Raw genomic sequence first — 14,712 nt, forward strand, 5'->3', positions numbered from 1 at the left:
CAATAAGAAAATAAATCAACAGCATCCATTATAGACTCTCTTCCATAACAAATTCAGGCAAGCTTAGGATGACATGGGCCAGTGCTTTTCAAACCACCATCTGCAGCCCAAAGGAGCACCTATTAAGGGTCTGCAGAGGGTATTAAAGGAAAACAAAGTTGCTCTGTTTAATTCACAATACTAGGATCTTCAGCCTCAGAACAAATACTAGAGGGTTGCAAATTAAAAGCAACTGAAAACCACTACTGTCTGCTTTAGGATCAGGAACTGGGAGTCAGAGGACCAGTTTTGTCTCCTCTGACTCCACAACCTTCCACCTCTCTCCTCATCTTTCTACCATCTCACTCCCCATAAGCATTTGCAGCATCTCTTCTTGCACACCCAACTGGTACCCAGCACAACAAAGCCCCAGGACCCTACAGAAACACACCACTATTAACATTCCCTTATTCTTCTAGCCCTCCAAACACGCTCCAGTCCCAGAACATGCCAAAGTTTGAAGACATTTCAACTTAGGCAGCAAGCTATTACAAAGTCCAAATTGATCCTCCAAAAGGCAGCTTTTGGAGCAGCAGTAACAAACCAGTCTTGCACATTACAATGTTTTTAAGCAGCAAGGCTGGGTAATGAAACCTGTTGGCAGTGCCTGCAGTTGGCTTCCTTTGTTCAGCAAGCCACTTCCACCCTCTTACATGAAGATGCAAAGACCCCCATTTCTATCAACATGCACATTGTAATGTTGTCAGCATCTCCCTAAGGTTACTCCCTTTTTCTTTTTAGTTGTATTTATAAGCTCTGTGTAGAGTTGCTATGAATTCTGTTACTGCAAGTCCAATTGGTATTCAGTGCAGTTCCTCTCACCTTCACCATTTGGGTGACCTTTACTTCACAAGGAAGATCTCAAGCCATCAGCCCATTCAATTAGATGTCACACAACATGCTGTGCATGAATACCAACCGCTAAGCAAAAGAGGGCTCTGTGGAACCGAATCATCTGCAAAGGCTGTCTGAGAGATGGATAAACAATGGTAATTATTTCAAAACAAATTGGAACCAGAAAGCGCAACCCAGCAGTGCAATTGCTAGACAAAAAGGAAAGCCACAAAAAGAAGAAATTTCAGTTCTCAGTGTCTTGGGTACTCTGGTATCTTCCTCTAGGCAAATATTTTCCTACCTTTCTTTCCCTCCAAAGTCAAGTTCAAAAAACTCTTACTTCCAAGACAGTTTCTTTTACATCAGTTGAACAACATATGCAAGGGCTGCTTATAAATGAGAGCAACACAGTTGCAAACTGGCAGTAAGAATTTCTCTCTTTGTCAAATGAATATTCTAAATATTATATTTAAGTGACTTTCCACAAGGCTACACTGTTTACTGTACAGCCAGACAGTTAGGCAGAATGCATGATGCTTTTCTCCAAAAGTAAGCATGCTGGGAATGGGCCCAGCATCTTCAAGTACCAACCCAATCATGGGATCCAGCATCTTCAGGTACCAACCCAATCATGGGATCTCCAAAATCCCAACCCAGATATTGAACAAATTACTCCACGGCTTCCCCCTAACTCAGAGAAAAATGTCCCTACTACAATAAAGAAATCACAAATACACAAAAGGCAGAAAACAGAGCTTGGACACAACACAACCCTACGTCTGCCTGTGCAGTAGGAATGGGAATCTACCCATACTTTGCCACTTCGTAACAAAGGCAGAACTTTCCATGTGGCACCTCCTTGTCTGTTGAGGTAAGTTTTCTTGCATTGGGAAACCAGCCTAGCCAAGACATTTCATCCCACCTGCTTTTAGCGCTAGTTGGGGCTTTCTAAAGAAGAGGAAAATTGCCCGAATCTTTCCAAGACATCTAGGTGCAGACGTGCAGAAGCATGGTGCTTTAGCTGATCAAAAGACAGCTCTGTGCTGCACAAAAGAAGCTCCTCTGTTAGAGGTACTAAGCTGCCGTGTATGAGGTAAGTGGGTCACAAGAACAGTTCACAAGCAGAGTACAAAACCAGGCTGGCTTAGAAGGCAGAGAGGGTCCCACGTCCCTGTACTGTGGGATACATGAGCATCACTTGCTGCTGCAGCTCAGTTAGCCATGGCTTGTATGGCAGCTAGGCTTTGAACATAGGTGACTGAGGCATCCACAGCCACATCCAAGCATTCACACAGTGCTCTCATGAAACACTTAATGTGAACAGGCAAAGAAAATGTGTGCCATCTTCTCTGAAATGCAGCATCTCTCTGCCTTTGCTATCACCAGCATGGGTGGCTTTACACAGTCTGGTTTATTCTATCAGAGGGCTACTGAGCTGGCTTGGCTCCACTCTGCACCTACAGCACTGCTGGGTGGGCAGCTCACACAGAGTAGGCTCTGCTGCCACCACGGTGCTGACACTATACACCAGCATGTAGCTCTGGCACTCTCAGGCTCCCTGCTTTCTCCCCAGCAGCACAGTGCCACCTGTAAGTTCATCAGGTCATCTGTCACTACAGATCTGAAAACAATCTCAATCTCCAATCTGACTCAGGGTGGCTTATTCCGACAACAGAATAAAAATAATTAACTATTTTTTCTGCTGCTTCCACCTTCTCATGCCTGGATTGTATCGTGAAGTCTTCGCTCATTTGATGAAGGACTTCTTTACAGCACACAAGCTCTTTCATCTTTTCTGCGATCAGAACAAGTCAGTGCACCTTTGCTATTTCAGTCTCTTTTAAACTGGGGTGAGCTGAACTTTCTATGCAAAGATTTAACCTCTCCTGAAATCCCCTGATCAGCATTTCCCTTGCTTGCTCTTTCATGTTTGAGACATTATGAAACACTGGAAACTACACGTTCTTTCATAAGGAAGTTAGTGAGAAAATTCGAATAACCAACTCAGTCCTAGGAGATGCGGGATCTCTTTCTAAGTTTGAAAGCTTCTTCCTAATAGAAGTTTTGGTCTTGAAACTCTCCTGGTTATCAGGCAGCTGATGATACAGCTTCTCTGGAGACTGATTATACTTCCAGCCCAGGGGCAAGTTGTAAAAAAGCCTGCCTGGCTCTGGGAGGTCTGAATCAGGTGCTAACATTGAACATCTGCTGGGGCCTCTGCTCCCCTCTCCCCCACCCTGCTTGCATGTGCTGGGCATTGGAGCACTCTCCATTTTAAAATTTGTGGCAACAAAAGGCCAATTTAAGAGAGAAAGCATTGCTGCCAGCATTATCCAAAAAACCCAGACTCTGCTTTAACTGCTCTCCATCCAGGACTTCAGTGAGTCCAACAGCACCATGACATGCTGAAGAGATCTGCATTGTATGGCAGCATTTGGAAACAGTTATCACCAAAGCACTCGTAGCCCCACTCAAGTAAGACAGACAGACTCTGTACGTACATTTATTACTTCATACAAGCAGACTGCATATTGTACAAAAATTAACAGTGCCACCCAAGAGGGCCTTCACAGGTGTTTAGAAAACATGTAAATACAGCTTTAAAACATTTTTTTAATGTAATTTAGGTACAATTACTGAAGCACCACTCACTGTGTGTGTATATATATATATATATGCATCCACACGTGTGCGCATGATCTCCCCACACAGATGCAGATCGAACACCTTGTCGCAGCAGGCTGTGATATGCTCGTACATTGCTCTCTGAGGAATCCAACAGTCTTACACAAGGGCCTCCACCAATGGGACATGAACTGGACTTACACTGAATCATAGACCCATCCTCTGGGCCTTGAGCTGCTGCCACCATTGACTGCCCTTCTTCCTCAAGTTGCTCCTTGCTGTACCCCACTGCTGGTTCCCCTCGAGTTAATAACCCAGTCTCCAAGCCCACCTAGGTGAGTGTGCCAGCACGACTTGGTAAAGATGTAAGGGTCAGCACACAGGGTCAGATCCCTATCCTGGAAGGTCTTGGCAGAGAAAGGATGGTCTCGGCCTTCAGGGGTGCCTGATCTAGCAGGACCCAAGTAACAGGTATAATGCTGGGGCACAACCATCATAAACATCTACTGCCTGAAAAATTTCAATTTTCTGTTCAGCAGCTGTAAAAGATGAATGGACCCGTTAAGTAAAAACATATCTGGGGTAGAAACCAGGACCTTTAGAGAAAAAGACTGCAGCACCTGAATAATTCCTACTAAAGGGAATGCCCAGTACAGTGAATTTTGCTTAACAGCCAAGAGGGAAGTTTAATGCCTTAAGGTAGAAGGTTCATCAAAAAGCTAAAGACCAACATTTTTCCCAGGGGCTGTGCTTTCATCAGTAGGAAGGTCACTGCTGCTTGCAATGGGAAACTGAATCCCAGCACTGCTCTTGGGCAGCTGAATAGGGTTGGTTACCGGCATTCATGTCTACTCCCTTCCACATCTTGATTGTGTGGACTAAACTCCTTGGGCAGCAATGGCCTCTCTAGTGAGAGACCCTGTAGTGCTAATCTGGCTTTGGCCACAGAAGATTTGTGTAGCTTTACTAATTTCTACTGCAGTAAAACAAACAAACAAAGAGTAACTGCTTCAGTCTACAGCTTCAATAAGGAAGAAATGACAGACAATATCAATGCTTTCAAAGCTTTCTCTCTATAAAGGTCCAGTTATTCCTTGGGAGGAATCATAGAATCATAAAGGTTGGAAAAGACCTTTAAGATCATTATGTCCAACCGTTAACCCAGCACTGACGTGCTCACCACTAAACCATGTCCCCAAGTGCCACATCTACACGTTTTTTAAACACTTCCAGGGATGGTGATTCCACCACTTCCCTGAGCAAAATAGGTAAGTATGTAATCTAAGTCTTTTGCCTTAGTGGTTTACATGTCATCACCCAAGAGACCAGTGTGCTGAGTATATGATATTATTGGGAACTTCCAAGAACTAGCAAAAAGGCGCAAATAAAGATATACTCCCATTCAAGAGGAGGTGCTATCTGTTTCTTACTCCAGTTTGTCACATCTGTCTATGCCACTAGGAGTCTCAGCAGAGAGCTGAAGGGCAGAAAACCTACCAAACTGCACAGCAATTCACATCCACCAAGATGCTTCAGGCCTACCTCACAAATTCACCAAAAATTTGAGAGCTTGCATATTTCTCCATAAATTTGGTCGTTTGACCACTCCTTCACATTCCTACCACAGGAAACCTTCATATGTCAGACTTGCAGTCTGAGTCTGTGAAAAGCTCTTATAAGTCAGTGTGACAGGACTCTAGAGACAATTTCTCATGCTAGAATTTATAACTCAACTCTTCTAATCCCTGCACTTGTATGAGGGAAGGGAAAAAACAGACAAAAACATAAATGAGATCGTACAGATTATTTTCTAAATATTACTAGATCAGTAATATTTATACATTTTTTAAAAATATTCATTAAAAAAATTAAAGCATGAACAGTTCTACAACATAAATAGGTAAAAGTTCCATTGCCTGGTAAAGGTAGGAAAGAGTTCATACCTAATCAGAAGTGGAAATTCACAGTCACGTGTTTTAAGGACAGTCGAGTTTTAAATACAGCCTTGAAATTAGTGTCTTTACTGTATTAAACTCTTAGTATTAAAATAATAATAATAACATTCACATTTAGATAACACAGACAAAGCATAGAATAATATACAAGCATGGAAGTGCAAGTTATAACCTAAGTCAAAGTGCCCACTGGTCAAACTTCAAAGTGTCTACTGGTCAAACAGGTTCAAACTATGTTCACAGATCAAGTATAAACCGGACTGAGAGCAATCAATGCCTTTTTCTTTTCCTCTCATTTCCACCAGAAGTCATCACAGGTAAAACCAATACAGTTTGAAGTGACATCAGTTCCAAACGGGTGTACAAGAGAGGAGAGCCAAGCCCATGTCTTGATGGAAAACTTATCCTCATTTCCTCTGTGTAATACCAATTAATCCACAGGCTTTGCTCTGAATATCCAAGCACAGAAGGAGAGAATAGTAACTTGGATGCCACATTCAAGGGAGGCAAAAGCAGCTCAACAACAATGTAGCACTTAAGAGCAGGGGGTACAGCGAGCCCTTTTTTGTTTGTCTGGAGTCACATCCCCCAGGTGATTTATTGATTCCCGCCATGAAAGATGACTATGAGGAAGTTAAGTAACACTAATCCTCATCTGAAAAATCAAAAGATTACCCTCACAAGTATAATTTTTCCCTTCCTGTTTGTCTTATTTAACTATTTCAGAGCTAAAATGTGTTTTACAATATCAGCTCATTATTGTATTCATTCCCTTTAAAGGCAAATAGTTTAAAAGATCCTGTCACCAGAAGGGGGTGGGATGAGGGCAGAGGCAGACCTTTTATTAAACCTTTAAAAAGATTTCTAACTCATTTAGTGAGAACAACAAAAGCCATAAAACTCCAGCAAAGGAAAACTGTCACTGAGATTAAGCAGATCCAAACTCCGCCATCCATTTCTCATACTTCTCCAGGTCTGCAGCAGAAACAGATTTGGAGATTTTCTTCAGAGCCAGCTCAAAGTCCCCCTTGGTTACCGGCATCTGAAGCTCCTCTTTAGAAAGTGCACGAATCTCTTCTGGAGTCAAGCCATTAATACGTCGTCTCATTGCCATTAAAGATGCATCCCTGGAAATACAGGACAACGTATGGGAGCTAATTGCTAGCAGCATGTGCTGTAAGCCTATGAATTTTGATTGTATTCTCTTGCTAGAAACCACTGGCAGGAACACTTAAGACAGCATCTATTTACCACAGAAGATGTGGTTCACATCTTTCTTAGCTTCCATGTTCCCAGATCACTACATTAATTCAACATAAAGAATGCATTGGCACCAAAACCCATTTAACCATATGGTAAATGTGCAGAGATAATTAAAACTATAAAACTGAAAACCTTTTACAATGATTCATAGAGATGAAATTTTACAACTTCAGAGCAGGAAAGGGCAGGGTGGGAGACAAACGGCACTCAAAGACTTTTTTTTCAAAGTAGTCTGAATTTTTACACCCCATTCCTTTTAGATTTCAACCTTCTCCCTGCAGTCAGCAAGTGTTCAGAGTGCAGCCCAGTTCGGTTGCCTGCTCATCCATAGCACCTGAATCTGTGAAGGGTGGAGCAGGAGGCATCAGACACAGCATCACCTGCCCTTGCAGTGCTGAGGCTGTTGGTGTCTGTGGCTTCTCATGCCCTGCCTGCTCTGCGACTCCTCCCCAGCTCGGATGCTGCCAGTGCGGCCCACTGGCATGGAGAACACTGCTCATTTTCTCACACCATGGCCCACAGGCGGTCTGAAATTACATTTTCTCTTTCCCCAGGTTTTTCCCAGCAAGGGATAACACAGGCCTTAGGGAGAACAGGTAATTTCATTACTACTTGACACACACCAAGTTTTCAAAACCAGGGAGTGATTTCATATTTTCAGAAAAGCAGCAGGGGAAGAAAAAAAAATTCCCCAGCCATGGTGTTACCGGATTAGTTTTTCTTGAGAGGGCTCTTAAGGGACATAGACTTCCTTCTGATAATTTTTTTCAAATACCTATCCTTCAACGGAAAAGACTCATTTGTCAAAAATTAAATAAATTGTGGGAAGAGGATTAAATACTAATGCTATGAACTATCTGTATCACCCTTACACCTAGAAGATTCAGGCAGTCACCAAGACCATGCTGCACTGATGGCTGTCCAAACATACAGCCCCAGAGAAGTATTCTGTGAAAGGAGCTTTTTACTTTACAAAATTCCAGCTCTTAAACCAATGGGATTTAAAAAAAATAAAAATCCAAACCTGTTTTGCACTACATTAACAAATGCAGACAACTACAGTAAATGCAGTCAAAAGTAACATGGGATTTGCTCAGATAATTTTTTTCTCTTCAGATCCAAGAAAACCACATTTCACAGACTCGACGTGACAGTAATACATGGTTCCAGTAAAAAGATTTGGGTCTCAAAAGCAGACACTGTTAGCATGGCTTCAGTTGTAGCGAGTATTGCCTTTTATCATACAATGCAAATGATGACTTTCTATGCAGTTTTAGTTACAAATTAAGGGGAATGAGATACCTGCAAACATTAGTGATGTCAGCACCAGAATAGCCTTCAATTTTCTCAGCAATTTCTTCAAGGCTGATATCAGGATCCAGTTCTACTTCCCGAAGATTAATCTTAAGTAGTTCTGCTCTGCCTTTTGCTAGAACATAAAAATACTTGTTTGAAAACTTGCAAAAGTTACATTAAAAAAAGACATAAACACAAAGTTTTCAGTGAAAAGTACAAACAAAAGAGTTCAATGTAAGAAAAGAAAAGAGAGAGAACAAGACATAGTAAAGTGTATAGTCAAATACAGTAAAGTTAAGTATATTAAAACAGCATAGTCTAGAGATATTTGTCAAAGTCATATGTCATTAAAAATGTCTGTTATGTCTCAGGTGATAAAGCACTTGGTTACATACTACCCAGAGGCACAAAAGAACAATCCTACAAATGTCTGCTTCTTCTCACATCCCTTTGAATTCACTTGCTGTTCAAAGGTTTAATTGCATATTAGTCACCCAGTTTCATTAGAACCACAATGATTCTATTAACAGAGCTTCAGACAGCAAAACTCCTTAACAATAAGTTGAACTTTAAGCATATGTTTAAGCACTTTACTCTGTTGGGACCCAAGAAAGCTGCTGAAGGCCAACAGAAGACAGATACATTAATACAGTAAACATATATTCATATATTTACAATACAAATATCCTGGTATCCCACTTTCACACCTGGACACAGTGTGCAGAAAGTGATAACCAGCTCTGTAAATAAGCATTTATGCAGCCAATTAACCATTTTCCTTGCAGAAGGCATGTGCATATGTGCATTTGGGTACATATGTTAAGCAGCCTAAGCTTATAAGAGGGAATTCACATTTGACAGCTTAGGCCTCAGTGTTACTCTGCACAAGGGTGGTAAAAGAAGAGGACGAATGGTTTCCTGGCTTTTACTGTACAGAAAAAATACGCCAGCTCAGCATCTTTATTCCCCAAGTGACCAATTTTTATGACCTAGAAAAAAAGGACAACCGCAACAGAAGAAGTAGCATTAGGAAAGGCTAAAAGTCTTAAGGAAATGTCCAATAAAAGACATTATGTTTTATTTATTGATGTCCCTAATTATTTTTTTGTTTATTTTGGGGCGGGGGAGGAATATAAAAGAAAACAGAAACCTTGTCTAAAGTTGCTGGGTTTGTGTGCTTTGCAGAACTGTCCAGAGCATAGAGTTATCCATCACATACAACTGACATTAACTATAAAATGGGGATTTATTATTCACAAAGCACAATATAGATATGGCATATCTGCATCAGAGAACATTCTTCTAGTCGTTGCTATGGGGCTAAGCAAGTCTTTGCAGTATTGTGATAATGAAACACTACAGAATATATACTTGCATAAAATTCCACAATATACAGGTGTATCTATGACATATCACTTTTTCAATTAAAACGCCTGAACATGTCAAATCACACAGCACAGTTATAAATGCATCATTCAGACTTGCCCAGAACAGCACAACATTCTTATTTACAGAACAGAATGCAAAAGAACCTAAGACTGGAAATAAAACCAGATCACATCTCCTATGTAGTCCAGGGTGTGATACACTGTGTCAAAAAACAATCTGGTTTAATTAGAAATAAGAGGGAGAGCTGATAGGATTTTAAACTAATTGGTCATAAAGACAGGCATCCTGTTAGGAGCTGTTACTGCTTGTAAGCTGCAAAGACAAGCTCTACAACTATTAAGTGTCCTTAGACCTGCAAAACTCAATCAGAACCACTGTCACTACCAACAGGCATCTTGTTATCTTGAGTGCTCATGCAGGGAGATGAGGCATTCACTGTACCAAGAAGAAAAGAAGCTATGCAAACTTCAAGTGATAGGAATCTCAAAATTAATAGGACACGTGAATGACAGCTAGGAAAGACAATACAAGCCGAGACGTCTTAGGGTAGGAAAGCAGCCAGCCTGCTGCATTCTGAGTGACTCAAAGCACAGTAATAAAGGTGAGCAAGCAGTGATTTGCAATGAACTAAGCCTGTAAGTGAAAATTCATAGATCCACTTCTTCGCATTTGTCTGCAAGGGCACGGAGTGCATTTGCAATATTTGTGAACATGTCCAAAGGCTGCCTTTGATGATCACTCAAGTGCTGACTGTTAAACATTAAAATAATTCCAGGCTCATTAAAACTAATGCTTTTTCAAAATATAAGAACCCAACAATGACATGCAATGAAATGCCGCAGCTCTTTGCTTTTAAGCCCCCAAGCAAGTAGTATTTTTTCCTTTCTCTCACTCTCTTTAAAAACAAAGGAACCCAGACAAACGATTATCCCCTGAATTTCACTGCTCATCACAAAGCCATCAAGACTACTCACAAACCCATCAGTCCTGCAGTAATCCTAAATTTGTCTTGCAAAGACCATTTGAAAGGAAAATGGTCATATCAAACATACCTGTGGGCAAAGGTATATAAATCCTCTTCTCCAGTCTCCGTCGGAGAGCTTCATCGATATCCCAGGGAAAATTTGTAGCAGATAATACCATAACCATCTTGGAAGGGTCATCATTTTCCAGAGCACCACCTACCCCTGAAAGGTCAGAACAATTTCACTCCAAAGCTCTTATTGATTGAGATGCTTGCTGAGAAACACTGCACAAACATTGTATAAGCCTCCACAAAGCTAAGCAACAGCTCCATATAGTCTTAGTGTCCCTGTCCAGACTTCCTAGTGTTCCTTTCCAAACTTCCCATAGCTTAGGTGACACAAGACCATCATTATCACAGAAAGAAGGACACTTCATTCTTCTGCTGAGTCACGGGAGAGTTTTCTTTGTCATTACTAATAACACAGCCATATGTGACTGTAGCCCTGTTAGTCCCACTGACAGCGCTATCTCTGTCAAACCTGGTTATAGAAGAAATAGGAATCACTACTCAGTTTACCAAATGAAGACTGCAAAGAAATTACCAATCTGGGGCATAAAGTTTCTTACCCTGAGGTTACCACAATGAACATGCACATTTGAGAACATTTTAAATAGTAGTTAAACAATAGTTGCAATATAAAGGTGGTTATCAAACCTCTACACCATACAGTATTCCTCAGATGGTCATCCCTGTTGTGTGCACCTGCATAAAACAGGTATTAAATCTGACTTAAGAGGGTCATATTAGCTGCCACCACAGAATACAGCAAAATCAGATCTCACAATGGGATTCCACAGTTGGAGGCTCTAGCAAAAGGAAGAAATTTGTTTAAATTGAATACAAATAAAGTCCCTGCATTAACCTGCACAAATCTCCATTATCTGCTTCTCTTAGAGTCTCTCTTTAATATGAGTTTTCAATTCACCATTAAAATAGCCATTTTAGAAAAAATAAAGCATAACACCCTTCTCTGTTATCTGCCTTTGAACACTCCAAAAATTCACTGGTCTCAAGTTCTGCCTTATTTTTCCCCTATTCCTTAAGCTAGGTTTTCCAGATGGCTCAAGTTCTTACATTCCCACCTGTAAAGAAACAGCACCCCAGCCCCAAACCTGGATGTAAGGACTTGTTACCATCCATTTGCACAAGCAGCTCTGACTTGACTCTGCGACTGGCCTCGTGTTCGTCGGACGTGCCTCTGCGGCTGCAGATGGAATCTATCTCATCAATGAAGATTGTTGTTGGAGCATAAAACCGTGCCTTTGTTCAAATGAAAACATCACCATTAAGGCTGCAGCAGAAAGCACAGGCCCTTATCAGACCACAACCCAGTCCCACTACACATATTACATACATATCTTCCCTGTCTATCACAAGAAAAGAATTCAAGATTTACAAACTATCTGTCATATGCTGAAGTTTATACACCTAAATTGTACTCTCTGGGTCAGGGGTCTTGCGGTGTTGGTTGGCTTTCCTCAGCAAATAGTTTTGCAAAAAGGAAAAGGAACACAATCACAAAACAGGTAGTTTTCATGTCCACGTTTTGTGCTGGTGAAGGGTAAGAATAAGAAGGGGGCTCAGTTGATCTCAATAGAGGTTTTAATTGAGAGTATTACAGAAGTGCAGTGAGGATCCCAAAGAGGTGAATGACTTCAGTATAGGTCCACATGGGCATGTCCTTCACATACCCCACATGACAGACTGCACCCATAGCTTCACTGAGAGCCTTGTGACCATTATTCAGAACAGAAAGGGAACTAAAACATGTATTGCTTCTAAAATAACAGTTCCAAATCCCTTCCAATTTCAAATCTACTTTCTATAGGATTGTTATCCCATCACTGAATAAGTACTGAATTTCTGTCAAGGCTGCAACTCTATATTTAGTCTGGAAAACACGATCCTCAACATAGGTGATGAACCACTTCCTTCTTAATCCTCAACAACATACCATTTGTGGAATCACTGAGATTGTGTTTTCCTAATTGGTTGAGGGGGTGTCAGTTCAATGAACTCCATGCTTCCAACATGCTACTGGAAGGGCAGGAAACCAAGAGTGATGTCCTTTCTCACCTTAGTGATCCCCAGATCACATCATCGAGGACATACCATTTCAAACAAGAGGCGGACCAGCTTCTCAGACTCGCCTCTGTATTTAGATGTCAGTGTAGAGGAAGACACATTGAAGAATGTCGTTCCACATTCTGTAGCAACAGCTTTTGCTAGCATTGTTTTGCCAGTGCCAGGAGGACCAACCATCAGCACACCCTGAGAGGTGAGATCAAAGGTAATGAAAAACAAATAGAGAAACTTTGCTGTTGGTACACTACACTACTACATCTCAATATCTGAGCCAAGTTCTGGATTTGAATTGTTTAATATTATAATCATCATCAGTGGAAGACAAAAGGCAAGAATCCCGCTTTCAAGAACAGTGTGGAAATGTTCTGTCACTTCTTCTTACCACTTCACTGGAGTCAGAACCACAAAACCCAGTAATTGTTGATGCACCTGGCACCTAGGAAGCAGATAAGAGATTTACAGCCTTGCTCTGAATCAGACAGAGCCTGGACTTGAACTTAGGCCTCTCCCAGCTCATGAGGGGTTGCACAGACAGATGAAGACAGTAAACGCTTTTTTTGGAACAAAGGTCCCTTCATGAAGAAAACTTCACAGAAATCAAAATACTTTTGCAATAAGTTGTGTTCCCTCAGTTGAGTATTTTTCTGCAGAAAAAAAAATTTCCCAAAAAATCCTGACAATGAATCTGGTTGATTTTAATATTTAAGTATGCACAAGAGCATTTATTGAATACAACAGTTTGTTATCTTGTTTAATCTCCCCATCTCAGTACTCCTACGGCCATACTACTGCATCTTAGCAATTCCTGGATTGAACACCATCCTCATCACGCTGTTGGATGACTGGACTGCACTGCTATTTCTATTTTACAGATAAGCAACTGTGGCTCATGTGGACTATCGCTCAGTCCCACAAAAGCCTAATATGAACTTCAGTGATTATTCAGAAAGCTTTAAACTAGAAAACTGAACTCCAGTTGTTAAGTCCCAGGTTGGTATCCATGTCCTCAGACTGTCATTCCATCTGTGGTCTCTGAAAGAGAAAGGAGCACACATCTCTGCAGCTCAGCACATTTACCCATCATTACACAAGCAGGTTTTTGGCTAGACACACAGTGCTCTCAGAACCCATGTTAAGGCTGTAGCACTGAGATGGGTTAGTCACTCTTGATAATATTTCTAAATGCAGCCATATTTATGGGTAGTCTTTCCAACAAGCAGCAGTGCTTGAGAAGGACAACACACAGTTCTATGTCTGCACAGCATTAGAATAGGGTACTGTGATTTTAAGTAAATCAGTGAAAATATTGCGTTCAAGCAGCTTGGTTGTTTTTTTTTCCCTCTGAACTGCAAGACCTTATTACAAGTTAACAAGAGTTTCCTAAAATTGTACTGTATTGCAAGGGTAATCAAATTAGCTAGAGTTAGAATTGCACATCATAATGTGCTTTGCAATTAATAACTTACATAAAATGCCACAGCAATAAAATATCTGTTAAATGCAAGCCATATAGTAAATTAGATTTCATCTGTTCCTCACAAAAACTTACTTCAAAAAGCACAAAGAATAACACGGAAGAGATCTATAAAAACAAATCAACCGGGAATGCAATTATTCAAAAATGTACTATTCAAAAGCAATAGCCTCTCTGTACTCCATTTTCCATTAACTGTTAATACCTTTATTGCCATTTAACACTTAGCTAATGCAAGTTCAACATGCATTCATCGGTAAATTAAGTTAGGAATGTTCACACACCATCTATACAGCTAACAGTCCAGTGCCATTCCTCAGGCTGCCCAAGGTTTCCTAAGGTCCAGAGCAGCAAGCATAAAAGGTAAATGGACACTTTTCCTCCTTGTGAACATTCAGACACTCAGATTTGAGATGCTGCACAGTTATACTGACATTATAATAATATTGCAAATACAACCTTTAGTGACTGGGTGAAAATAACTCAGCCTGTGTTATGCAGGTCAGAGATGACTTACTGTTCTGAGTTTCAAATGTGTTTTAATATTTTAAAACAAGCTTCACCTCAATTCAAACCACACTCAACCCACGTGTTTGACAAACTGTGTTTACTGCAGGACCTGGTGTACAGAGGACTAACGACGTTTTTCGGATATTGCTTCAGTCCTCCATTATTACGGAAGGTCAAATTCTGGCTTCAGTTACACATGCTGTTCACTGCCAAAA

At 40.9% G+C, this 14,712-nt stretch overlaps 1 protein-coding gene across 8 annotated transcripts in view; it reads right to left on the reverse strand.

The window, feature by feature from the left end:
* Positions 1-3,360: 3,360 nt before the first annotated feature.
* The window catches only part of KATNAL1 (katanin catalytic subunit A1 like 1), a 43,227-nt gene continuing 31,875 nt past the window's right edge, over positions 3,361-14,712 (reverse strand). For all 8 annotated transcript variants that reach the window (XM_064645453.1, XM_064645452.1, XM_064645450.1 and 5 more), the window contains 5 exons: positions 12,541-12,699; positions 11,562-11,688; positions 10,454-10,588; positions 8,019-8,145; positions 3,361-6,580 (listed from right to left, as the gene is read on the reverse strand). In XM_064645453.1, coding sequence (XP_064501523.1) covers positions 6,382-6,580; positions 8,019-8,145; positions 10,454-10,588; positions 11,562-11,688; positions 12,541-12,699 — 747 coding nt within the window. In that variant the 3' untranslated portion in view covers positions 3,361-6,381. The remainder of the gene's footprint in view (positions 6,581-8,018; positions 8,146-10,453; positions 10,589-11,561; positions 11,689-12,540; positions 12,700-14,712) is intronic.

Source organism: Pseudopipra pipra, chromosome 2 (assembly GCF_036250125.1).
Source record: "Pseudopipra pipra isolate bDixPip1 chromosome 2, bDixPip1.hap1, whole genome shotgun sequence".
Taxonomy (NCBI): Eukaryota; Metazoa; Chordata; class Aves; order Passeriformes; family Pipridae; genus Pseudopipra; species Pseudopipra pipra.